Raw genomic sequence first — 27,783 nt, forward strand, 5'->3', positions numbered from 1 at the left:
AGGTTCATGATGGTGCCTTTCCAGTAGCAAGGAAGCCTAATGGTTAGCAACATATAAGGCCATGAAAAGGATCTGTTCTAATTTTTTTTCTGGACAGATTAACAAGAGTGAGAAGAGAACCCGTACAGGGGTGACCGTATCATTTTTCATAGCTGAATTGTACTGGAGGACTGATCGCAGAGGCTCTTTGCTGGGAAAGGTAAGCAGAGGTGACTTGGTAGCTATTTCACAGACTCCCTCATACCACTCTTCCGGCCAGAGTCCTGTAAGAGAGAGGGGTGAAAGATAAGAGCTGAGTATACAGGTCAGTAGGCCACCTGACCAATGAGTGAGGCCATTTACTCAGCACAGGGTAGATGGGATGAGAGAGAGAGGAGAGAGGAGAGAGGATGACTATATGAGAACATAGAGTACCTAGTTCAAGAAATCTTACGTATTGACTGGCAATTTCTAGAGTCCTGGGTTTCCTAAGACAAGTGTCCCCCATAATGAGACGCAGAAACAAATCTGCTGTCTAATTTTTGTATAAGATGTAGCATCCCCATTGGGAATGTAATGTTTATAAGTTCCTGTAGCTACATTTGGGCTCAGAACAAATGTACCCAGACTCTGGCGTTGTTGAGTCTGACCTTAGCTGTTTCTTGTACACTCAGCATTCCTCGGGGAGACACCACTCCTTACCTGAGCCTTCCACAGCAAATCCCATTAGCACAGAGTAGAGCCAGAAATCCCGGAAAAGCTTCTGTAGCCTAGGTTTAGCTTCTTTGATGGGTGGCAATCGTCGGGTGAGCTGATGTGGGAAGGGAGAAAGGTTATTTGCTAGTAAAACTCCACTATACTAAGTGTAAAATCAAGCACACATTCTCCAAGAGCCCCATCCCAGACCTGGCCAGTCAGAATGGGTGCAAATAGGCACAGGGAGCATTGGCTGGCACTTCTCCATCATTCTGCCCACCATCAGCCTCATTCTCTTACTGGCTATACAGATTGAGTAATGTGGACCAGGCACCATGGTTGGACTTCAAAGGACCTTCTGTCTAACTGGGAGGAAAACATTTACAATGGGGGCAGAGTCCTGGAAATGCTGTTATGCGTCTCCAGAAGCCTAGCCAGGCAGAGGACAGAGGACAGCACTAATTGCTATAAGAAACCTCAAGTCACAAGGCTGGGACTGGGAGGGCCTTCAGAGACAGTACCATAGACCAGCTGGCCTCAAACTCACAGAGATTTGACTGTGTCTGCTTCCTGAGTGCTGGGATTAAAGGTGTGTGCCACCACCACCACCTGGCAGACTGAGCAATATTATGGACAGAGTGAAGAAGCACCTTTCAAATCTTTTTCAGTACATGACTTTTTAAAACAGTAATCTTGGGCAGAATCTCAACATGTAGTAAAAGCAAACTAGTTTGAGTGCAGGAATGAGAAGTCAAAATCCCTAAATCCTTGCTTGAGAGAACAGTCTGCCTGCTTGAAAAGCACACCATTGCATGGCAGTTACATAAATGGTTATACTTGTACAAACCACTCCACTGAGCACATTGGTCTTCATAGAACTCCTGAGGACATAGCTCCCACAGGTACTGGTCTGGAGCTAAGTGGCCCAAGACAGAAGCTCTGGCCTCTCCTTTAGAGCTGCCAGGGTACTGAGAGGGTTGGCTTAGGATGGACTTCGGATGTTCTAAGGAGTTGGGGAGTGCAATAGTAGATGGAGTGACAGGGCAGAAAGCTCAGTGTTCCATAGGACACTAGCCACCAAGGACAAATGACAAAGTGCTTGCAGTTTGGAGAGTGGCCAAGGGTGACAAGCTTGAGTAGCTGTGTGACTGAGGATGGTGATAGGTGAACCTAAGATGAGGTTCTAAGAGGCAGGTAGAGGCCCAAATAGGGTTCCAGATAGGAGACATCAAGGTGAATGTTGCTAAGAGGGTCTGGTGGTAGGTAAATCTCTCTCTCTGTGAGTTCAAGGCCAGCCTGGTCTATACAGTGAGTTCTGAACCAGCCAGGACATAGTGAGACCTTGTCTCCAAACAAATAAACAAATAGACAAAACGAAACAAATCAAATCTTCAAGTGGCAGAGAACCCCAACACTGTTTTGACAGGTGAGAGATAGTTACTAAACTTTCTGTGGTTTGGGATCCTTCTCTTCACCCTGGGACCTCCTGGCTCCCTCCTAAGGACTGGGGTGGAGAGTAAGTCATAGGCTACGCCTATTCTCTTACTCCTCCTGTCCATCAGTTATTACCGCAGCTAAAACTACTCTAGTGCCTAGAAAGGGTAAATGGGGGTGGCTTCAGGAAAGGAAGAAGCAAGCAGTTCTCTGATACATTCTAAGACAAGGCAGCTGTGGCAGCTTAGTGCAGGGTAACAGTCTCATGGGATGGAAGGAGCTGGAAGGGCTCCTAAGGACAGGCAAGAGCTACTTATGGACAGTAGGACAGCAGTCCTGCTTATGCTTAAAAAGAAATCAGAGGGGGCTGGTGAGATGGCTCAGCTGGTAAGAGCACTGACTGCTCTTCTGAAGGTCCTGAGTTCAAATCCCAGTAATCACATGGTGGTTCACAACCACCGGCAATGAGATCTGATGCCTTCTTCTGGCGCATCTGAAGACAGCTACAGTGTACTTATGTATAATAATAAATCTTTGGGTGGACCAGAGCGAGCAGAGGGCTTAAATTCAATTCCCAACAACCACATGAAGGTTCACAACCATCTGTACAGCTACAGTATACTAATATATATAAAATAAATAAATCTTAAAAAAAAAAGAAAAAAGAAATCAGAGTCCTAGGCTAAGTGGAAGTGACTGAGCAAGGAATCTGGAGTCATGACAGAAAAATGCAAAGGCTGGATGGATCCCTTCCAGGTGCTTCTACTATCTGTGTTTCTCATATCAGTCTCTACAGGAGGGCTGGCTGGGATTACAGCTGTGTGATTCAATTCCAGAGGCTGAACTTGGATCCTCAGGCTTGAGGAGATAGTGACTACTCACTAAGATACTCCCTTCCCACTTTCTAAACAAAAGCTTAGGGGCAGGAGAAGTAGCTCTGAACTTAAGAGCAGTTACTGCTCTCTTCCTTCCAAAGGAGCTGGGTTTGATTTCCAGCACCATATGGCAGCTAGCATTTATTAACTCTAGTTTTGGGAGGAATCTGAGGTCCTCTTCTGGCCTCCATGAGTATTGCATGCATAGGTGTATACACATACACACACACACAACACACAGGCGGCAAACACCCACACAGGGTCTCACTAAATAGAACAGGCAGCCTTGAGAACTGTGGGCATTGCCTCTTGAGTGCTGGGATTATTAAGCACTACATCTGGCTCTAAAGGCCATTTTTGAAGAATACAGAGAAATCTGACTGATCAGATGTTTGCTGTACAGACTGTGGTCTCCCAGAGCTTGAGCACAGATGCCACAATAGGAATGCAAGTCCAGTGCACAGGGTTGGTTATTGCCATGTCTTCTCATCTAGGCATATATATTTAATTAAACAGACACAGGGAAACAGTAACTTCTGTGTTAAGTGATTTGCAATGAATAGTTCTTAGTTCAACTCTGCAAGTACTCCGTAACCTCAAAGTAAGCTGTGATACATACATTGATACAGCAACAACAACCCCGATAAGAGCGGAGAAGAGCATGTGAACCTTCATGTGGTTGTTGGGAATTGAATTGAAGCACTCTGCTCGCACTGGTCCACCCAGAGATTTATTACTATACATAAGTACACTGTAGCTGTCTTCAGACGAGCTAGAAGAGGGCGTCAGAACCAGAGTTTATCTGAGACGCCATTCGGTTTATGCTGGGGTTTAGAACATACATAACCCACCTTTATGTGGTAAACAGATTTAAATGTCAAGGTGCGAGAAGTGTTGAAACCTAAGTTTTGGTTTTTAATGTTTTTTCCCCCTTTCTTTTCAATAATCGGTTATAGGGCCAGAAACTAGAGCTGTAGGCAATACCTCTGATTTCTGGTTTAAATGAATAAGGCTGGAACTGTAGCTCAGCTGGGCTGGTACTTGTGTATCACCTGTGAGGCCCTGGGATTAGGGGTCAATCCCTGATACTGTACTGGGGAGTAGTGTCCCATGCCTGTAACCCTAGAGTTTAGTGGAAGCAGAAGGATCTTGGCTACACTGTGTCACATGAGATCCTGTGTGTGTGTGTGTGTGTGTGTGTGTGTGTGTGTGTGTGTGTGTGTGTGAGAGAGAGAGAGAGAGAGAGAGAGAGAGAGAGAGAGAGAGAGAGCGCCAGTCAGGATTCTTGCCAAGCATTTATAAAACAAAGAGGAAAACAATAACAAAAATATTGAAAACAAAACAAAAACAAAAATAACGTGATGGAATAGGGGGTTTCGGGGGAGGGGTGGGTAGCGGGGGGAACCAGGAAAGGGGATAACATTTGAAATGTAAATAAAGAAAATACCCAATAAAAAACAAAAACAAAAACAAATTTCAATTCAACCCAATTCTAGCCAAGAAGTCAGTTACATACTTTTGAGTGGGACGGGTGTCCTTTTCTGTGCCTCCCTACCCTCGGTGATGGCAGTGTTTGGTGAGGTGGAGTGGTCTTGCTGGAGGAGTGATGATACTGGAGGCAGGCTTTGAGAGTTTAAAAAACTGCCATTTTGAGTTTGGTCTGTTTTCTGTTTGTAGTTCAAGATGTGAACTCTCAATAACTCCAGCCACAGCTGTTGCTTCCTGCCATGAGTAGATCTTATCCCTCCTGTACTGTAAATTCAGATAAATTCTTCTTTCTATTGTTTTGGCCATGGTGTTTATCACAGCAATAGAAAGTAGCACAGAATGGAGCTGTGCCTCCTGCCTGGTTTTCTCTGTGAACATGTACACACAGGTTCAGTAACTGCGAATGGGTAACATTTCTGGGCATTTACTGTGTGTTGGTCACTACTCTGAGTTCAGTTTTACAGCTCCCTTACATAACAAGCATATTTTAAAAATTATTTTTTAAATTCTATTTTCAAAATTATGTGCATCTGTGAGCATTTCTGCATTTGAGTGCAGGTGCTCTTGAAGGCCAGAGGCAGCAGAGCCCCTCAAGTTGGAATTTCAAGCAGTCATGAGTCACTTGATATGGTACTGGGAATTGAGCCTGAGTACTCTGCCAGAGCAGTAGTTTGAGTCATCTGTGGTGTCTGAATAAGAGGCTCATAGAGGCTCATATGTGTGAAAACTTGGTCCCTAGCTGTGGAACTGTTTGGGAAGGATTAGGAGGTGTGTATTTTGGGTAGGGTTTGACATTTCAAAAGACTTGGCTCACTCCTAGTGTGCCCTTGCCTCCAGCTTGTAGTTCATGTGAGCTCTTGAAGTTCCTGTGGTCATGCCTTCACTCTACCATCACAGACTCTAACCCTTTGCAAACTTAAGTCCTATTAACCCTTTCTCCTGTAACATACCACAGCAAAAGTACCTAACATACTACATCCAGCACTTTTTCTTTACAGGAGAGAATGCTAACTATAGTTTCAGTCAAGGTGCTCAATATGGTTTCCTAAGACAGAAATGTGACATCCAAGTGACACCCACATACTGCTCTGCAAGGAAGATGCACCAAAGAGAAACAGCATTTAAGTACCAAGGGCTCAGAGCCTGCTAGTGCTGAAGCTGCAAAGCAGTCCCTAATAGACTGGAGAGTCTCTCTGAGCAACTCGATGCTGCTCCTGGTAGAAATGTATGTGGAGTTAACACACACACACACACACACACACACACACACACACACACACACACACACACACATTCTCTTCCTCCCTCTCTCTCACTTATACACACATATATGCACACATACTCTCTCATACAAACACACACACACTCTCTCACACACTCTCACACTCTCTCTCACACACACATTCTCTTTCAGACACACACACGCACAAAGACACATATATACACTCTCACACAGACACCATTTAGTACAATATAATCCAAAGATATATTAATTTGGTAACTATATGCTGAGGAATGACAGTAAAAACAACATTTTAAAAGTTTTTGAGGGCAAGACATAGTGGTACATGCCTTCAATTTCAACCCTCAGGAGGCAGAGACAGGCAGATCTCTTGTGAGTTCAAAGCCAGTCTGGTCTACATAGTGACAGCCAGGGCTACACTGAGAAACCCGTCTTGAAAACGAACAAACAAACAAACAACTCAAAAGGTTTACACCAATTTATGCATTTCCTAAATCACCAACCTTAACTTTCCCCTTCCCCTTTCAATGAGGAAAAAGCTTTCCGTGAACTTAAGGTAACTCCACCTATAGTGTAGCAGTCAGCCTTCACACAGACGGAGACCCAGCAGGGGAAGACATGGCTCCCAGGACACTGAACAGTGCCTCAGGTATGCATAACTTCAGCAAGATGTCCTGAACAAGATGGTGCAGACATGCTGATACAGATAGGAACACTCAACACCTCAGCCACACAGAACTGTGGTTTGGAAGTAGCTTGTCCTAAGAAGTGATCAAAGTGAGCTGAAAGGGCTCTGCTGACAAAGCTACTTGCGTGGTGTTTGAGTTAGGACATATTTGCTTTGGAAAACACACAACGGCCCAGCACCAAAGTTCACATTGGAACCTGCTGCTGACCTTCTCTGGCTTCATCTCTGCCACACCACTGCTCAGAGGTACAGAGGTAAGTTTGGTTTCTAACATTTTTTGCCAATTATAAATTTTTATTTTTAATGCTTAGAGCTAAACAATTGGTTCCTTTATTGAGAAAAGAATATATTATTTAAAAAATTTAGTTTAATATTCTTTAAAATTTAGTTTAATATTTAGTTTAATATTAATATTGGTACAACTGACAAAAATGGAATTGAATTTTAAGAGACAAGATTATTATACCTTTGATACTTTATACTGGAAACTGGGATGGCAGCACAAGGTTGAAATTCCAGCACTTGCAGCCCCTGGGTATCTATCACCCCAGGGCACAAAATCAATTTCTTTTCAAATTAGATAATTGTCTAGTGATTAAGAATGAGAATATTCTTGTTCTAGAGGAAGTTTCCACCTAAGCATTACTATTTAAAGGTTAGAGGAATGTAAGAGATCTAACCTCAAAATGCCCAGAAAATGTGTACATGTTGATACATATACATGTACCCCCCCACATGCACCACATCACATCATACACACACACACACACACACAATACATGCACCCACACCACACCATACCACATCATACCACATCACATACACACACACCACATACCATACCACACACACACACACACACCACATCATACCACACACACACACACCACACATATACCACACCATACCACATCACATACACACACACCACATACCACACACACACACACATCACATCATACCACACCACATACCATACCACACACACACACACACATCACACCACACCACACACGCACACATACCACACCACACCACACACGCACACAACACTAAAGGGAACACAGTGGCTGCTCTGCTACTCTATACTTTCAATTCTTTTGTAAGTTTGAAGTTATTTTAACATAAAAAGGTTTCCCTTCCTGCTTGTTCTGTTGGGATCTGGAGAGATCACAGCAGGAAATGGTGTTCTTTATGACACATATACAAAAAGGCCAACTCCAATCCATGCAACTCTCAAGAATACACTATATGATGCTCCCATGAAAACAACATTTGGATGAATATCTTAAAATTATAGCATTTCAATTCAAAGACAGCAACTTGAACGCATATACAACTTACAGGTATTTTTAAATGCCTTAATTTTTTTTTAATGAAACTGATGAGCAAAATAGAAAGATTTATCTGTCAGATCTCTAATTTTCAATGCATAAAATAACTACATTTTTCCTTTCTCTAAGAAGAGAATAATGAAAACTATGGCTTATGCCTTTTGGACATACCTTCAGGAACAGGGTATATGATGCTTACCCTTCAGAACCGAACCAACCCAACCCAATCCAACCCAACCCAACCCAACCAAACCAGACTGTGTTTGGAGTTCCAGGATTAGATGAAGAACATCTTTACTATTTGGGCTCAGACTAGTCTCTTTGAGCCTACATTAATTCAAGCTGGCTTTTCTTTTGTTCTTTAACATTATTGTAACTACTGTTTTAGCTAAGGATACTTTTAACTGTAATCATAAAAAGGCTTCCATTAAGTTGCTTCTGTTCTTCCTTTTTCTTTTCATAAAGATGTATTTTCTTTTTATTTGTGCATATGCACTTGTCTGTTCAAGTATGCACCACACTGTACAGACTGCCAGAAGGGTACAAAACTCCTTGGAGCTGGAGTTACAGATGGCTGAGCCACCCACCTGGAGGGCTAGGACCTGAACTCTCGTTCCTCTGAAAATCAGGAAGTACTAACTGCTGAGCCCCCTCTCTAGCCCACTTAATGTCAATGATATCCATGCCTGATTTTATCTTGAAACTAGTTCTATTTACATTAGATACTGTTTCCAGAAATTGTTCCACATGTGTAGATTATGTAGCCACGAGTCTCAGCAAAGTGCTGAGGAGGATCGGGCTGATTCACAGTCAGAAAGCATGTGACTCTTTTTCTAAAATAAGCACTTCAGCAGTCCCCCAGCCAGCTGTAGATGTACCTCAGCTGGGAGAGCGTCCTCCTAGCACTGACAGCCCTGTCTCATTGCAGCACTGTACAGTATAGGTATGGTGATATCGGTCTACAAATAAGGAGGTATAAGCAAAAGGGTCAGAAACTTAAGGTCAGCCTTGGTACACAAGATTTTCAGCTAGCCTGAGATGCACAGTGTCTTTTTAAAAAGTCCCTCAGTTATGATTAAAACAATGCTGTGGCCAGGAGGTGGTGGTACACACCTTTAATCCCAGCACTTGGGAGGTAGAGGAAGGCTGATCTCTACAAGTTTGAGACCAGCCTGGTCTAAAGAGCCAGTTCCAGGACACCCTTGGCTGTTCAGAAACCTTGTCTCAAAAAAATCAGAACAAGGGCTGGCGAGATGGCTCAACGGGTAAGAGCACTGACTGCTCTTCTGAAGGTCCCAAGTTCAAATCACAGCAACCACATGGTGGATCACAACCACCCGTAATGAGATCTGATGCCCTCTTCTGGTGCATCTGAAGACAGCTACAGTGTATAATAATAAATAAATCTTTGGGTCTGAGCGAGCGGAGTTGACCAGAGCTAGCAGAGATCGTAAAAATTCAATTCCCAACAACCACATGAAGGCTCACAACCATCTGTACAGCTATGGTGTACTCACATACATTAAATAAAAAAAATAAAATCTTTTAAAAAAAACAAAACAAACAAAAAATAAACAAACAAAAAACAAAGCTGGGAATGCTAATTTTAACCACATTATAGGGACAGTTCCTAAGGACAAAGGCTGGTAAAGCTGTTCCCCAAGTGTGAGCAGTTTGAGTGTCCTGGCACTCTAAGGCAAGCAGCATGAGACTAGGGATCTGGGGACTTAACCAACCTACTACTCATCATCTACCGTCCCTCAATCCCGACATCTGGGTGAGTCTAGTTAATATTTATCTATATTCCTGGATCAAACCACTGCCATCTCTTAGTAGTTGCAAAGGAAGGCCACATCTCATGATAGATTAAAATGGCAGTAGATTTTCAAATAGAGCATCTGCAAAGCTAGTCCCTAAACTGTCTACAGGCCTAGCACGTCTGAATACTTTATCAGGAGCCAGCAACCCTTACTGAATATAGACTGGCAACAGATATTCTAAATCAAGAAATGGTCACAGGCACAAAATAGACTTCTTTTTTTTCCTAGAAGATATACCTAGCTGCTGAGACAGGGAAGCAACAAGAGAGGTCATCTACCTCTTTAGAAATTGAGAGACTGGAAGAGCAAATCAAAGCCACTGGGCAGAAAATCTGGATTTAATAAGTTATCAAGGTCTCCTCAGAAACAAGGCAAGGGATGAGCAGATAAAGACAAGAACAGGGTCTACATAAAATACCTTGCTCGTCTACAGCCTCTGACATCACTCTCCTGCAGACCCTGATTGCACAGTGAGATTGAAAACAGGAAGTAGAAAAGGTTTTCTTTCTCCTGACAGCAAAGTTCTCTCTACAGTCCCTAATAGCCCCTGGGACTGCAGGAGAGACACAGGACCCCAGCCATACTCCTTTCTCTGTGAGTCCTAAGGAAGTCTTATCAAGTTCCAAATCCTAAACAAATTAATCCAAACGACTGCACAGAGTACAGCAGTCTTTACAATATGTTTCTAGAAGGCTGGCTCATGTTCGTTCATAACACCTCCTCTCACAGGTGAGCAGGAGTTTGGTAAGGCTCAGTCCATCTACTGGAAACTCCTCCTGCCTCAGGCATTCACTCTAGCCCAGCTCTTAGGAAACCTCTGTAACTCTCTGGACACCTCTCCCTTTCCCTGCCCCCAAATCATGGCAGCACTGTTTAGAAAGCTCTTGATCCTGGAAAGTTCTCCCTGCCTGTCCCATGAGTCTGTGTACTTCAGCAGGCAAACCTCAGTGCCTCCAGTACTAGGCCTGCTTTCTAGAGACAGGTGATGATGTTGGTGAATGAATGAAAAAGAGGCTCTAGGAATCGCCTAGGCCCCTCCTTTACATCAGTAACGGAGGCAGTGTCAGATCAGTGAACTGGCTCACCAGGGAAGGTGCTTCTTGTGCAAACCTGAGTTTCATCTCCACAATTCATATAAAGGTGGAATAAGCAACTTCACCCAACCATCTGACTGTGGCATGCATGTTTACATGTGTGTGCACACACTACACACACACACACACACACACACACACACAGAGACGTAAATAAATAATAAAAAAATTGCGCTGCTGAGATGGCTCAGCAGGTACAGGTGCCTGGGACTCACATGGTAGGACAGTGAGTTCTACCAGTTGTCCTGTGACTTCCACACACACAGCATGGCAAGTCTGTCCACCTCCATAAATAAATAAATACAAAAAATCTAAAACTTTTTTTAAAAGAATAAATTTTCATCTAGGGCAGTGGTTCTCAACCTGTGGGTCACCCAGATAACCTGAATATCAGATATTTACAATTTATAACAGCAAATTTATAGTTATAAGGTAGCAACAAAATATATATATATGGGGGGGGGTTGGAATTGTGTCCCCCTCTCGCCCAGGGTTTCTTTGTGTAGCCCTGGCTGCCCTAGAACTCGCTTTGTAGGCTAGGCTGGCCTTGAATTCACAGAGATCCACCTGCCTCTGCCTCCCGAATGCTGGGATTAAAGGAGCACAACCCCTGCCTGGCTGCAATGAACTAATCTTATGGTTGGGTCACCACAGCATGAGGAACTGTATTAAGGGGTTGCAGCATTAGGAAGGTTGAGAACCACTGCTCCAGGGGCTCATAGATTCCAGGAGATGTATGAAACTTACAAAACACTAGTTGTCTATTTATTTTTTATCAGATAGCTGGTGTGAGCATTGGTGCTGTGAAGGCTTCTTGCTGTGTTAAGAGAATCTGCTGTCTGCACATTCCAGTGGGGTGGTGTCAGCCAGGCTCCCTGCCATTCCCTGTTGTCTGTTTTTTACAGCAGCTTTAGCTCTGCAGAAATGAAACATCCGCTCTGCACTCTTCTTTCTCTCATCACATTTATGTGTATTGGGAGCAAAGGCCTTGCTGAGCAGCTAACTAATGAAAACCTGACCACGTCCTTCCTCCCTGCTAACTTCCACAAAGAAAACACAGTCACCAATGACTGGATTCCAGAGGGGGAAGAGTATGAGGACTACCTGGACCTGGAGAAGCTGCTTGGTGAAGATGACGACTACATTTATATCATTGATGCCGTTTCCCCGACAGACTCAGAATCAAGTGCTGGCAACATCCTGCAGCTTTTCCAAGGCAAGAGCCGGATCCAGCGTCTTAATATCCTCAATGCAAAGTTTGCCTTCAACCTTTACCGAGTCCTGAAGGACCAGGCTACCACTTCTGATAACCTCTTCATAGCACCTGTTGGCATTTCTACTGCCATGGGGATGATCTCCTTAGGTCTGAGGGGAGAGACCCATGAAGAAGTACACTCAGTTCTACACTTCAGAGACTTTGTCAATGCTAGCAGCAAGTACGAGGTTACCACCATTCACAATCTCTTTCGAAAGCTGACCCATCGTCTATTCAGGAGGAATTTTGGGTACACACTTCGGTCAGTTAATGGCCTTTATATTCAGAAGCAGTTTCCCATACGGGAGGACTTCAAAGCTGCTATGAGAGAGTTTTACTTTGCTGAGGCCCAGGAGGCTAACTTCCCAGATCCTGCCTTCATATCAAAGGCAAACAACCACATTCTGAAACTCACCAAGGGCCTTATAAAAGAAGCTCTGGAGAATATAGATCCTGCTACTCAGATGCTGATTCTGAACTGCATCTACTTCAAAGGTAGGAAGCAGCTTTATGATTCTCAAAGGAAACTCACAGTACAAGAAGACAACACTTAGAACTGTACTGAGGTGGTAATTTATGAAGGAAAATAAGACACTAGGTTAATTCAGGGACAGGGAAAAACATGATGAGGTGGTAGCTACTAAGCCCTATTATTTTACACTCACTTGATCTCCATCTGGTGGGCATCATGTATTAGAGTTATCAGAATCCGTGTTTTACAGATGAATTCACAAAAGCATAGAGGTAACATGCCCCAAGGGTAAAGACTGCTCAGGCTGGCTCTCAGTAAGCTATCCTTAGTGATTTATTAATTAGAAGAGATAATACAAGCTCCCCTTTTAGATTTGGCTAGTATGGGTTAGGGTTTCTTCATTTCCCTACCCAATTATTGGTGAGTAAGAATATGGGTCAAAAGCTAAAGAAATAGGTCTGAAACTGTTCAGGGACAGTAAGTGTTAGAAATACAACTTCTTCCCAGGGCGTGTGTGTTTGTGTGTGTGTGTATGTGTGTGTGTGTGTGTGTGTAGCCTTGTTTAGCCTAAAGCCTGCTATGTAGACCAGGCTGGCTTGCTCATAGGAAAGGCATGAGCCACCACAGCCAGCTTTCTCAGGGTACTTACACATTCATGGGAGGTAGGAAATATACCGTTAATTCTGTTCCTTTTATTACTATCTTTTCCATTGAGGCAGTCAGTTCTCTCTTTCTATAATGTAGGTCTCTCTGTGACGGAACCCAAACTGGCAGAAATGGCAGCAGGCATCTTTACCTGCTAAGTCATCTCTCTGCTCCTAAATAATTACTTCTTCATTAACTCTTACAGGCCAGGTATAAGAGCACTTTTAAAGAAATTATTATCTCCCACCCAATATATATGAGTACGTGCATGTGTATACCTATCTATCCACTGAGACCCAATTCAAAACTTATTTTTTTCTTTTTAAATATTTATTTCATGTATGTGAGTACACTGTCACTGTCTTCAGACACACAAGAAAGCACTGGATCCCATTACAGATGGCTGTGAGCCACCATGTGGTTGCTGGGAATTGAACTCAGGACCTTTGGAGGAGCAGCCAATGCTCTTAACCACTGAGCCATCTCTCCAACCCTCAAAACTTATTTTTTAAAAAAGGTCTTGCTATGTAACCCAGGCTGACCCACAACTCAAGATGCTCTTGATATAGCCTCCTACAATGCTGGGACTATCCAGGCAAAGTCTAGACCTCTGATTGGAATCTGATCAAAGTAGACTTCCATCTTATTTAAGCCATAGGGCAGCACTGGAATGGCTCAGCATCAGAGCTAACAGCAGACTCGACGGCACATTTGTCATCACTGACTGAGTTCAGGAAACCAGCCAGGGAAGGGCTGCTGGGAAGCCAATACAGCTTGTTGTCTGCCTCAGTGTTGTGAAGTGATGAGAAGAATAAGGACTTCCTCATGGCTGCTTCTTGCAGAGGTGAGGTTAGAACCTCTCCTGATTTGTCAATGTACTACATATAACTCCCAGCTCTGCAAAACTGGCATCCCATCAAGCTGGGCTGCTAAGTAGTACTAGAGAGACCAAGACTTCACTGGGCTTGAGTGCTGAGATCTGACCTCCAGACGTCCTTCCAGAGCTGGACACAGCACTAAAGTTTCAATGAGGCTAACAGCTAAATCTCTCACAAGCCTGTGACCATAGATAAACATATTTGATATTTATGATGAAAATATAATTTTCTGGTACATGGCTTTAATCCCAGCACTCAGAAGTGGGCGGATCTCTGACTCTGTGGTCCAACCTGGTCTACAGAGTGAATTCCAGAACAGCCAGAGTTACAGAGAGAAACCCTGTCTCAAAAAAACATTACTGGTTCTAAGTACCAGTTTTTGGAACTGAGCAAACAAGAGTTGAAGATCTGGCTTCCCTCTTCTTGTGTGATGCTGGGAAACTTATTTGACAACTCTTATAGAAAGCATAAGACCTACTCCAATGGGGGTGTAGAGAGAACTGAGAGACGGTGGTGATCCGCATTTGGCCATATTGTTGCAAGCAATAGGAGCACAATGACCTTGACAGAGTGAATATAATATAGTATAGTATGATAGGAACTATGTATGCTATTGCTAGTAGCTTTTACTTTCATAAGTAATTATCCTATGCTTGGGAATGGCTTCAGAACAGGCTGGTGGGGGCACCACCATAGCCTTCAGTCTAACAGTTTGCTAACTGCCACAGCCTCTACATTAATTAGTCACACTTGAAATTGTAAACAGAGACTCTTTCTGTCAGCACTGGAGTAGGTGTAATATAGAACAAAGCAGACATGATCCTATCATCTTGTGATAATCACGATACACTGAGGTAAAAGAGTACCTTTCCTCACTGTGTTAGATAACTCACTTGACTCAGTGTTGGGAATCAGAAGGGTACATCTTTTTGTTTGTTTGTTTGTGACAAGGTCTGACTGTGTAGCCCTGGCTGTCCTAGAACTCACTCGTTAGACCAGGCTGGCCTCAAACTCTCAGAGATCTGCTTGCCTCTGCCCCCAGAGTGCTGGGATTAAAGGTGTGCACCACCAAACCTAGCTGAGAAGGATGCATTTTAAAAGTTAGAAAATTCTGTAAGTACGATTTTGGTTTCTAATTCCCAAATCTCTGTTCCTAATTTAACTCTGTGTTGTAATTTCTTTGTTAGAGCAGCTTCATATCACTGCTGGAAGAGCAATGATTTCCAGTGGTTCTGAGGTACACATCTGCTGGCACCTGCGACTATTGCAACTTGAGCTGGCATATAGCTGGGAGGGCCTAGGAATGCTGTTAAAGTCCCTATAAGCACAGATAGTTCTCATACTATAGCAATGAGCAGGCCAGAGCTGTCTGGTGTCTGACTTCCTCTAAAGATCTCCATTTTTTCCATCTCAGCTGCTCTACATATCAGACAAAACTTTGAACAAGTTAACTTTAACTTTCCTGTGTCTTTGCCACCTATGGATAAAAATTAAAATTATCTATTTTATAGTTTCTAGGAGCTGAAAAATGAGATGACACAAGAAAGGTGCCTGACACATGGCCTGTTGGTTACCAACTTTATTAATGATGAGTATTTTAGAGCTAAGATTTATTCCTAAATGATATCTCTATACCCAGCCAACATGGAAGATCCTGAGGATACTACTATGTCAGATAAGCGTCCTGCCAAATGCTAGAAAATCACAGTGTGAGACCCTAAAGGGCTACTCGCTTTACAAATAACTAGACAGGGACAAATGATAGTGTCAGAATCTAATCCATAAGACCTTGTAGTCTACCGGCCTTTAATCCCAGCACTCGGGAGGCAGAGGCAGGCGGATGTCTGAGTTCGAGGCCAGCCTGGTCTACAAAGTGAGTGCCAGGACAGCCAGGGCTACACAGAGAAACCCTGTCTCGAAAAACAAACAAACAAAAAAAACAAAAACAAAAACAAAACAAAAACAAAAACAAAAAAAGACCTTGTAGTCTTTTGAATTTCTCTTGTTAAGATTTTGGGGTTGGTCCTAGAGAGCCCTCTATGGCAAATGTTCGAGAGCTAAGACTATATTCTAAAAGGACATTCTTCCACCTGTCTGCTCCTTCTGACTTTACAGGAACTTGGGTGAATAAATTCCCAGTAGAAATGACGCACAACCACAACTTCCGGCTGAATGAGAGAGAAGTAGTCAAAGTCTCCATGATGCAAACTAAAGGGAATTTCCTTGCGGCAAATGACCAGGAGCTAGACTGTGACATTCTCCAGCTGGAGTATGTAGGGGGCATCAGCATGCTTATTGTAGTTCCACGGAAGCTATCGGGGATGAAGACTCTTGAAGCACAGCTTACACCCCAGGTAGTGGAGAGATGGCAAAAAAGCATGACAAACAGGTACTTCAGGTCATCTGTTCCTTTGCTTTCTAAGGGCTGGGGTACCTAGGAGTTCTAAAGCCATGACCAATCTCTGCCTTTCTTTTCTTTTCCTCTCCTTTCTTCTCCCTCCCCTCTCCTCTGTCCTCTCCTCTCCCTTCCCCGCCCTTCCTTTCCTTTCCTTTGAGTCAGGATCTCACTCTGTAGCCCAGATGGCCTAGAGCTCATTATGTAGTCAGATGGCCTCAAACCTGCCGTGATCCTCCTCCCTCATCAGCCTTCCAAGGGCCAGGGTAACATGTGTGGGCCACCCTACCAATTTGTTGTTTGCTCGTTTTTTAAAAAAAGGGGAAGCAAAAAACAAACAAAAAACCAAGAAATGCAACATAAGCTATGCCTGTTTATTTCAGTCTAAATTTCTTGTTCAATGAGTGCACTGATGAGAAAGACATCTCCACAGAGCTGTTTCAGGAGGTAGGGTCAGGTAGCTTTGGGTCATCTTAGGAATAGCCTCAGTCTGCTATACTATACTTTGTGGCTCTGAGCCCCAGTTTAGTCAACTCCAGGGTGAGGTCCATCACATTACCTATCAGGACTCAGGGTGAGAAATAAACAGAGCAGGTGTGTTGACTGCCTCCACTGTCAGGCCCTTACTCTCAGTGCCTGGAATCTAAGAGGCTTCCAGAAAAGATTAGTTGTCTCCTTCCCTGCCTGGAAATCCCAACAAGACTTGTCACTCATGATTTCCCTTGATTATTATTTATTACTTAGTGTTGAACCTGTTGATACTAAATATCTGCCGGAGTTATTATTGGACCACTGCAGAAAGAATAGAGAAAAGGGATACATTTCTGTTTTACTAGATACTTACTGGTTAGACTCAAAATGAGAAGTGAAATCTATTGACAAGAAATAAAAAAAAAGTACAACAAAACTGAACATACTGCTGGGTACAGCAGTACACACCTGTGACCCCAGCACTGGAGAAGCTGGGGTGGGAGGTCATGAGGGCAGGGTCAACCTAGGAAGAGTAAGACCCTGTTTCACAAAAACAAAACACAGGCCAACGAGATGGATCAGCAGGTAAAGGTGCTTACTGCCAAGCTGACTACCTGAGTTCAATCCCCAAGACCCACAGGATGGAAGGAAAGAACAGACACCTGAAAGCTATCCTCTATGCACACACCATATACCTTGGGCAATATACATGCATAAAATATGTAAATAAATGAATAAGTATAATAAAAATTAAGATAAAATAACCCCCCTAACATATAAAACCTTAAAAGCAGACTCTTGGAGGAAGGTAAATTTCTCTACATATTATGCTATTCCACCCTGTAGATTCCTGTCTCAAACGTCCCCCTGGACTGCCCGTCTCCTTGCTTGCCTGCTCTGTTTATTTCTCACCCTGAGTCCTGATAGGTACTGCGATTGACCTCACCCTGGGGTTGATTGAACTGGGGCTCAGAGCCACAAAGTATAGTATAGCAGACTGAGGCTATTCCTAATATGACTCAAAGCTTCCTGTCACTCCCTACCTTCTGAACTCATAAACTGGTCTTATCTTCTCACCAGTGACGTCCTCTCTGGAGTCAGTAAGGCCACGCCAACTCTGACTTCTATTCCTAGTCCAGCATATTCTTTCCATTTCCCTCACCCTCTTCATCTCTGTGGACTCCCAGCAATAGGAGCCTGACCTGCTTCTAGGCAGGTCCATAGTTTACCCTTTCTGGTTGGTTCTGTCTAGCATCTTTCCTCTTTCTCTCCCTTGGCCCCTTCTTTCCCTCCAGTCAGATCCAAGACCGTCATACTCCTTACATATAAGATCGCCTAACATTTACATACACCCCCATGCATATTTTCCTCAAAGACTGTAAATCATCTCTGCCTCACTTTTTTTTTTAAATATGGAACACTTCACAAATTTGTGTGTCATCCATGCACAGGGGCCATGCTAATCTTCTCTGTATCGTTCCAATTTTAGTATATGTGCTCCCAAAGTGAGCACTGCCTCACTTCTTATAATAATACTATATGAACACCTGATCAACAGTTGTTCCATTTCCTGTTTACAGAGTGAGGAGAGTGAGAACTCTGCACATGCTCAGTCAGATGCAGTTTTCCCTGGTGCTGAGAACCATGGCTGATGAAACTCACTGATCTAAGGGCTAACTGTAACTGGACTCACAGTGGGTGTTTTCTTTACAAAACCCTCAATGGACAGTACCAGTATATAAGTCTTTTTTTTTTTCAGTATATAAGTCTTAAACACAAAAAAAATGCATGTCAATTTTATAGTAAATGCAAAATTAGTAGGAAAACTGTAATTATTTTGTCATTTGTATCCATAAAATTGGCTCCCTTCTTCTCCAACTAGAACTCGAGAGGTACTTCTGCCAAAGTTTAAGCTTGAGAAGAATTACAACCTGGTGGAGGTTCTTAAGTCCATGGGAATCACAAAGCTCTTCAACAAGAATGGCAATATGTCAGGCATCTCAGACCAGAGGATCGCCATTGACCTGGTATGTCTCTCTCTCCTGTGCTAGCCCCAACACTTTGCCTTGCACTGGTGCTATCTCTTTCCCCAACCTTCTGCTGGGGCCTGTGATCCAGACTTTAAGGATACAGGGGGCTGGGTGGCTATTTTAGCTCCCATGGCCTCTCAGACTATGGCCATGGCCAAAGGTTAATGTAGTTCTAATGTGCAAAGGTAAGAATGTGTATGTAACACACTCTAAGCTCAGAGATCAGTTACAGATCGTTTGACTAGGCATGATTTGTCTCATGGAAGGTCTCTGGAGCTGTTCTCTGATAATGAGTCTTTATCAGATACTCAATCTCACTCCACCCCCTCCTCTCTGTGACAACCTATCCAACCTGACGCTTTTCCTTTCTAATTTTAAACAGTTCAAGCACCAAAGTACCATCACAGTGAATGAAGAGGGTACCCAAGCTGCAGCTGTAACTACAGTGGGGTTCATGCCGCTGTCTACCCAAGTCCGATTCACTGTTGACCGTCCCTTCCTGTTCCTAGTGTATGAGCACCGAACCAGCTGTCTGCTCTTCATGGGAAAAGTGACCAACCCTGCCAAGTCTTAATGGCAGTGGTCTGGGCACCTGATGTAGTTTGGGGACACTCTGTATTCCTGTTTTCATTCTAACAAAGAGGACAGAGCTATTTTGCTATGATAATCTCTGTGGTTTATGATAATAATCTGAACAGCAAACAGTGCCATTAAGTGCACAGATGTTAATGCAACTAATGGTTGTACAAGCTATTCCCTAGAGGTCCTAGACACACAGACTGCCTCAGCCCCCACACCTCTGTCCCTAAGAGAATGGGCAGAGTGGAGCTGACACTTTTTCCTCAGGTAGCCTCCTCAGCCTTTATTCGTCAACGGCCTCTGCTCAGCCAGGCCCCTCCAGACAAAAGGTACTGAGGAACTTGCACCCCTTCCAGGGAGGATGTCCAAGTAGCACCGTTCCTGCCCAGTGGGAAAGCAATCCCAACATGTCTGAGATGTTCAGACTTTTAAATTCATGTAAATATCTCCTCTTCTGCTGTGTGTACATAGGACTACATATTCTATCCTAGAGATAAATAAACAACCATATTTACCATGTATCTGTTATAATTCTCTCTTTTTTATTTTTTATATACATATTTTTATTATTTTTAACTTATGTGTGTGTATAGGTGCTTCTATAGGCCAAGAGTGTCAGATCCCCTTGGAGCTGAATTACAGGCCATTGCAAGCTGCCTGATGTGGGCGCTGGGAATTGAACTCAGACCCCCTGGAAGAGCTCTTAACCCCTGAGCCATATCTCCAGCCCCACCCCACTTTTAAAGAAAGGGTTTCACTATGTAGCTTTGGAACTTGCTAGGTAAATCAAGCTGGCCTTGAACCTACCAAGCTAGGTAGACTGGCTGGCCCTCATACTTGAGGGTCTTGTAGGGAGTCTTAGTTACAGAGGACTCTGACCACATGAAGCAATACTAGCAATGGGAACATCTGAAAGGAGTGTGCTACTTGCCAGTGCAATGCAGATATAGACAGCACTGTATGTATGCTGCCACTGGTTTTGGAAGTACACACTATCGTCACCACACTATCGTCAGAAAGTCAGTAATTGGGCAAGACCTGGATCCAATGGCAGGCAGTCCTGCTCCAGGGCCTGTGCTCTTGGCTGACTTTGCTTACACCAGCACTCTGCTAGGAAAAGACAGTACAGGACCAAGGCAGGACTTCCCTGTTACATCTTTCCAGCTTCCTGGTGAAGCCTGATACTGATGACGACCTATCACCTTTTTCCCCATTTTTTTCCTCCCTTCAAATTGTTTTAACAGTGTTCTTTTCTGGTGTTTGCTCTATATATTTTATCGTGTTGGTAATTTCTCTTGTTTCTTACATTCCTAAATGTAGTTATTTCAAAACTGTGCCCTAAAAAGTTGTACGGGCATGTGTTATATCCCTGTGATCTCAGTTATTCTGGAGGTTGAGGTTAGGAGGACTGGTTGAGCCTGGACTATATAGTGAAATCATTCCAGATATTCAGCCCTTTGCTGTGTGTCCCTTTTTCTACTCTGTACCTCAGCTGCAGCTAGCCTAGGCTGCAGCCAGATCAGGTTCTCTAGGCTCCTGCACAGGACAGGACTCTCTGGTCCCCATGCTTTCTACTCACTCACATCTACTTGGCATACCTGCGATGCCCTCTTAAAGACATTATCCTACCATTTCTCAAAGCAGTAGAGGATTAGTTCACAGTACAGGCTCTGAGCTGAGCTGCCTAGGCTCAAGCCGGATGCCTTGTAGCCATGACGTGTTGAGTAGGTTCTGTATCTTGCTGTCCTCATTTGTATGATGGAGATAAAGCAATAGCAGTCTTGCAGAGTTGCTATGATGATTTAATGCCCGAAAAAGCTCTAGATCAGGGGCTCAGTTCAGCAAGAGATAGGTATTTATTTATTTTAATCTAAGAAATATCTACCAATGTGTTCCTAACTTAGAAGTCCTGGATAGTTTTTCATGGAACACATTGTGAACACAGATGTATTTCTATGGAAAAGAAGTTTAAAGCTTACAGAAATGTCTATGACCTAGAAAAGGTTATAACCTGTCTAAGGCCACAAACCCACCAGGGACAGAGATAAACCTGTGCTGAGTGGGACATAAGAATACTTCTGGGAAGTGGCCCAGGTCAATAAGCTGCTATGGATGAGCCTAACAACTGAGTGGACGAGGTCTAAGTGTCAGACACCTTTAATATGCTTAGGCTATCTAGCAACAAAAGCAAGGAAGAAATAAGCTACAAAGTTAGAAGATAAGGATCAGCTACCTGAGCAGGAAGAAGTCTCACAGAGTGCATGGCCCAGCTTCACAGCAGCTCATTTTAGCTTCAGGTTACTGAGATGCATTAAGAACAAGAACCAAGCTTTCTGCCCCAAATCTACCCGCCCTTTTGAATCATTAACAGTCCAAAACAGAGAATATCTTTGTCTTTGAAAAATGAAGCAAAACAAACAACAATAAAAAGTACAAAATTCTAAATATTAAAAACAAACCAAAACAACCCTCCTCCCCCACACCTTTGGAAATCAGTTTTTCTCAGAAGGTACAAGAGGTCACTAAAAAGCAAATGCAGAGGCCCATGATCCTTTGGCTCTCTGTTGAGCAACTAGGTCAAATATTTGTTTCCTCCCCTGTAATATAATCATTAACTTTTGTTAAAAAATACAATAATCCTGGGAATCCCCCACCCACCCCTGAGTGTGCAGAACTGTTCCTTTGCCATTAAGTGTGTGCCTGGCTTCCTGGCTATGTGTGTCCCTCTTCTCCCAGTACTACGCTTAAATCTACATTAAAATCTTTTTCTTAACTAATAATAATATTCACTCTATTCATACAAAGAACAAAGATTTTGATTTTGGGGAGTGTTTGTTCTGAGATGTCATTCATCACAGTATTGCCTATAGTGACCCTGTACAGGGACAAATAGCTACAAGTTCACCCTTGGCCTTTAGAACCCTAAAGCCTGAGTGTTCCCAAGCAACTTCACTATCACTGCCAGTCTCACAGAGCAAAACATCTCTGGCATATTTCTTGAATGAACTTATACACTCTAAGTGAGCACAAACAGACACACCTGAAAGTTCACAGGCAGGGAGGCCATTGAGGGGACATATGAGAACAGAGCATGACACATACATATGAAGGTGCCACCATCAAAATCATTACTTTGTTGTTGTTTTGTTTTGTTGGTTTTTCGAGACAGGGTTTCTCTGTCTAGCCCTGGCTGTCCTGGAACTCACTTTGTAGACCAGGCTGGCCTCGAACTCAGAAATCAGTTTGCCTCTGCCTCCCGAGTGCTGAGATTAAAGGCATGCACCACCACACCCGGCTCCCAAAATCATTGCTTTGTATGCTAATCTAAAAAATTAATTTTATGTGAAGCCTAAACCAGTCATGTCCTGTACTAGGCAAGACTTCCAATGGAGTAATTGGGATACTAATCTAGTCACAAAACCTTCAGCCTACAATTGTCCTGCCTACACGATGAGTAGGGGTAAAGATGGAGCAGGACTTGAGGAAGTGGCCAACTAATGACCAGCCAACTTGAGACCAAACAAGAGGGAGCCCGCCCCCCTGACTGTTAACGATATTCTGCTGTATTTGCTGACATGAGCCTAGGATAACAATCATTAGAGAGGCTTCACCTAGCAACTGATAGAAACTGATGCAGAGGCCCACAGCCAAACATTAGGCTAGACTTGGGGAATCCTGTGGAAGAGGGGGAGGAAGGATTGTAGGAAACCATAAGAAAACCTACAGAATCAACTAACCTGGGTCCATAGGACTCACAGAGACTAAGCTGCCAACCAGAGCATGCAGGGGACTGACTTAGGCGCTCTGCACATATGTGACTGTTGTGTAGCTTGGTTTTCATGTGAGACTTCTGACAGCAGGGTAGGGCTGACTCTGTTGCCTGCCTTTGGGACTTTTCCCACTACTGAGCTGCCTCAACTAGCCTCAATTATTGCACCATAACAAGCCACTGCTGGCTGATATCCGACGGAGGCCTTCCATTTTCTGAAGAGAAAGGGAGGAGGAGTGGGGGGGGGGGAGGGCCTGGGAAGGAAGGGAGGGGAAACTGTGGTCAGGATGTAAATTAATTAACTAATTAATTAAAATTAATTTTATTATTTTATATTTTATTTTGAGACAGAATCTTACTCTGTAGCTCTGGATGGCCTGGAACTCTCTATGTCAACCAAACTGGCTTTGAACTAACAGAAATATGCCTGTCTCTTCTTCCTAAATACTGGGATTAAAGGTGTGTACTACCATACCTTAAAAAGTTAATTAAAAAAAAAAAAAACTAAATGGTAACCCTGTCTCGAAGTGGGGAAAAAAAAAACAAACAACTAAATGGAGAAAGAGATAGCTTGGCAGTTAAAAGAGAAAGAGACAGAGAGAGAGACAGAGACTGTTCTAGACTACTAACCCTGGCTATACAACAAAACTGAGCTGGTCAGTCAGTCTCCTTCCTGCCCCTCTTTCTGTCATCTCTGTCTCTCTCTCTCTCTCTCTCTCTCTCTCTCTCACACACACACACACACACACACACACACACACACCCTCCACTTGTCTGTCTAACCTTCTGTCCTTACGACACCCAGCCCCGCAGGCAGGTCAACTCTGCTGAGAACACTTTCAAGGCCTGAACTGTTAGGCAAGGGGTGAGCAGAGAATGGGAGGGATAGAAATATGAGAACACAGGGTCCTCAGGACTGATGCTGGGAATGACTAAGAATGGGGGGAAAGCTTCACAGAAGTTATTTTAAAAGACTAAGTGTAGTGACACACACCTTTAATCCCTGCACTCAAGAGACATGGGCAGGTGAATCTCTGTGAGTTAGAGACCAGCCTGGTCTATATATTGAGTTTAGGGAAACCAAAGCTACACAGTGAGACCTATGTCTATTATTTTAAAAAAATGTTTTACAGAGCAGTAGACACAGCATAAAACAGGACAGGACGAACATGGGCTCTCTAGCATAGTGTGCTGCATCCGGAACATGGGCTCTCTAGCATAGTGTGCTGCATCAGGAACATGGGCTCTCTAGCATGGTGTGCTGCATCCGGAACATGGGCTCTCTAGCATGGTGTGCTGCATCCGGAACATGGGCTCTCTAGCATAGTGTGCTGCATCAGGAACATGGGCTCTCTAGCATGGTGTGCTGCATCCGGAACATGGGCTCTCTAGCATAGTGTGCTGCATCAGGAACATGGGCTCTCTAGCATGGTGTGCTGCATCCGGAACATGGGCTCTCTAGCATAGTGTGCTGCATCAGGAACATGGGCTCTCTAGCATGGTGTGCTGCATCAGGAACATGGGCTCTCTAGCATAGTGTGCTGCATCCGGAACATGGGCTCTCTAGCACAGTGTGCTGCATCAGGAACATGGGCTCTCCAGCATAGTGTGCTGCATCAGGAACATGGGCTCTCTAGCATAGTGGGCTGCATCAAGAACATGGGCTCTCTAGCATAGTGTGCTGCATCTGGAACATGGGCTCTCTAGCATGGTGTGCTGCATCAGGAACATGGGCTCTCTAGCATAGTGGGCTGCATCAGGAACATGGGCTCTCTAGCATAGTGGGCTGCATCAGGAAGCAGACCTTGCATCCACTGGACCACAGACAGGGCTGCAGCCCCACTGTCTGCAGGAGAAAGCCACCAAACGAGGCCAGGCAAGGTACCCGTCAAAGACTCTAATACTGGGGATGACAACAGAGGATGAGAGCTGGGCCAGGCCTAGGCACCATGCAAGAAGGGAACTGAAGTCTGCTGAGGAACTACTGAGGAAGGCTGGGCAAGGCATGAAGAAACAGTATCACTATGGCTGTCTCTGAAAGTCACTGTAACTGAAACAACTGTATCTATACAGTCCTGGGATCCCATTCTCTTATTTATTTTTGTTGTTTGTTTGTTTGTTTGTTTGAGACAGGATCTCACTACACAGATCTAGCTGTCCTGGAACTCACTTTGTAGACCAGGCTGGCCTCAAACTCACAGATCAACCTGCCTCTGCCTCTTGAGTACTGGATTAAAGGTGAGCATCATTTTGGCTGGCTGAATTACTGGGATTTTAGAAAAGCATTTTTATAAGGATTCTGTGCAAACATGAGTAGCTGAGACTTAAGTTCTCTGACAGATAAATACTCACCACAGCTATTACAGGAATGAGCACACCCAAATTTCCTGCACTGCTGGAAGCCTAGGGGAAAAACCAAATATATCACTGGCAAAACATTTCTCTTATTAACAAATAAAAACTGCAACAGAATTATACAGAAAAATAACGAGACTTATACACAGGAGAATAAAGACGCTCATCTTATTTAATTTTAATAACTTGTTATGTTTTCTAGTGGGGCCCCCAAATGCAGCTAAACTTCAACAAACACCCGTGGGAGCTGAGGAAATCCCGACGGCATGTGTACTGTTGACTCCGCATAGCTATGTCAAGGAAACCTCTCTCTACCTTGGTTTAGCCTTAGTTTAACTTTTTTTTTTTTTTGGAAACAGGGTCTTACTGTGTGGCCCTAGCTGTCCTAGAACTTGCTATATAGAGCAGGCTAGCTTTGCACTCATAGAAATCCACTCTATCTCCTGAGAGCTAGGATTAAAGAAATGTGCCATCACATTTTGGACTCATGAGTGGTTATGAGTTAGCATCTTCTATGCTTCCCCTCACTCCAGAAGTCCCTCCCTCAGTGAATACTTGGCTGATCAACAGTAATTACAAAGAACAGGATCCCACCTTTGTATTTAAGAGAGAAGGGAATCCTGGTAGTGCTCTTCTTGCCTCTGAATAAACATTAAATTCCAGGAATCTTGCAATTCTATAAAAATGTGTGGCAAGAGGAAGCAGATAGGAGTGGCCACAGGTCCCAGTAGCTCAACTGGGTACTGGTGCCTACCTCTCGTGAGAGAGAAGGTTCCGGATACACTGACACCACGGCCTCAGGTGTTTAGAACCCCCTTTACCACCAGCACTTTACCCCCATCACCATGACACTTAAGCCTCTGCTGACTGTAGGGGACAGTCTCTCCTGAGAACTGAGAAAGTCACTATCCTGGGAGGCTTGATAAACTGATCAGCAGATAACCATTGGTAGGGTCCAGAAGAACAAGGAGGAATTATGGACAAAGTCTTAAGCAGGTTTTTTGTTTTTTCTGGTTTTTACATCAGCTACTCCTTGTTCAAGACCTTCACAGGAAGGACTCCATGGAGATGTCAACTCAGACATTCCTCTGTAAGGCATTCCTGACTAGCCTGATTTCAAAGTGCTCCTTGCTAAGCTGCCCTGTTCTTTTTTTTTTTTTAAAGATTTATTTATTTATTATATGTAAGTTCACTGTTGCTGTCTTCAGACACTCCAGAAGAGGGCGCCAGATCTCGTTACGGATGGTTGTGAGCCACCATGTGGTTGCTGGGATTTGAACTCTGGACCTTCGGAAGAGCAGTCGGGTGCTCTTACCCACTGAGCCATCTCACCAGCCCCGAGCTGCCCTGTTCTATACTCCCACAATGCCTCTCATAAAGAGAGATGTTCTCTTATTTGCTTAATTCCTCACCTGGAACAACAGCCAGGAGGGACACTTAAGCCCATGGGCCAAATCCTAACCATTAACTGTCTTTTGCACACTGGCTACAGCTGCTGTCAGCTACTACAGAAGAACTGAGCTGTTGTAACAGCAACGGTCTGGAGCCTGCAAAGCCTGGTTCCTTATGTTAAGTGGGCTGAGTCTGACCTGTGACATAACTGAGCACAGTGGTGGAGAGCAACTGGAAAAGGCAAGAGGGAAAATAATGTAAGCATAAAACTGGAAATGTGGGAGAGGGCTCAGTATTAATGGAGAAATGATGTGGTAAGGGGGATCCCCTGTCTTTAAAACAACCCCAAATAATCAACTTGAGCATTTAAAAGGTAGCATTCTGTTTGTACCTGTGGATCTGCCTTTGTATGACCGTGTGATTTCAGATAAAAGCTGGCATCCCGGGCTGGTGAGATGGCTCAGCAGGTAAGAGCACCCGACTGCTCTTCCAAAGGTCCTTAGTTCAAATCCCAGCAACCACATGGTGGCTCACAACCATCCGTAACAAGATCTGACTCCCTCTTCTGGTATGTCTGAAGACAGCTACAGTGTACTTACATGTAATAAATAAATAAATTAATTAAAAAAAAAAAAAGAAAAAAAAAAAAAGCTGGCATCCCTTATGTTCCAATGACGGGCATCTAACACCTGCTTCCTGATGAGCAACCCAGGGAGAGCTGTCCATGGAGAAACCTATGCCCGCTGTTTTGATGTCGCCTAGGCTGATACAAGCCAGATTCAATGTTGTGAGGAAGCCATCTTCTTCCCTAACCAGCATCCTTGGTGAAACCCCTTCCCTTTTTCTTATACCATCTGCCTGTCTCTGCCTACCAAGTGCTGGGATTAAAGG

At 43.8% G+C, this 27,783-nt stretch overlaps 2 protein-coding genes and 1 non-coding gene across 3 annotated transcripts in view; 1 reads left to right on the top strand and 2 right to left on the bottom strand.

Moving 5' to 3' along the window:
* Window positions 1-27,783, bottom strand: part of Pi4ka (phosphatidylinositol 4-kinase alpha) — a 126,116-nt gene that overhangs the window by 42,622 nt on the left and 55,711 nt on the right. Inside the window, exons 19-21 of the mRNA XM_085832403.1 lie at window positions 25,498-25,548; window positions 682-790; window positions 127-263 (exon numbers count right to left, since the gene is read on the bottom strand). Of these exons, the coding sequence (XP_085688529.1) occupies window positions 127-263; window positions 682-790; window positions 25,498-25,548 (297 nt within the window). The remainder of the gene's footprint in view (window positions 1-126; window positions 264-681; window positions 791-25,497; window positions 25,549-27,783) is intronic.
* Window positions 6,521-19,895, top strand: Serpind1 (serpin family D member 1). The gene is made up of 5 exons (XM_021184694.3): window positions 6,521-6,657; window positions 11,557-12,401; window positions 16,017-16,290; window positions 18,650-18,794; window positions 19,180-19,895. The coding sequence occupies exons 2-5, from the start codon at window positions 11,576-11,578 to the stop codon at window positions 19,369-19,371; spliced, it is 1,437 nt and encodes a 478-aa protein (XP_021040353.1). The 5' UTR covers window positions 6,521-6,657; window positions 11,557-11,575; the 3' UTR covers window positions 19,372-19,895.
* Window positions 18,174-18,280, bottom strand: LOC115029682 (U6 spliceosomal RNA). The gene has a single exon (XR_003835231.1). It is a non-coding gene; the product is annotated as a U6 spliceosomal RNA (small nuclear RNA).

Source organism: Mus caroli, unplaced genomic scaffold, assembly GCF_978045245.1.
Source record: "Mus caroli unplaced genomic scaffold, Mus_caroli_1 scaffold_17, whole genome shotgun sequence".
NCBI classification, from domain to species: domain Eukaryota; kingdom Metazoa; phylum Chordata; class Mammalia; order Rodentia; family Muridae; genus Mus; species Mus caroli.

What these genes read in the sequence shown, in the direction of transcription:
- Serpind1 (XM_021184694.3), top strand. Translation starts at nt 11,576, where the DNA reads ATGAAACATCCGCTCTGCACTCTTCTTTCTCTCATCACATTTATGTGT. An exon ending in GAACTGCATCTACTTCAAAG is followed by an intron (nt 12,402 to 16,016) that starts GTAGGAAGCAGC and finishes CTGACTTTACAG; the next exon opens with GAACTTGGGTGAATAAATTC. An exon ending in CAAAAAAGCATGACAAACAG is followed by an intron (nt 16,291 to 18,649) that starts GTACTTCAGGTC and finishes TTCTCCAACTAG; the next exon opens with AACTCGAGAGGTACTTCTGC.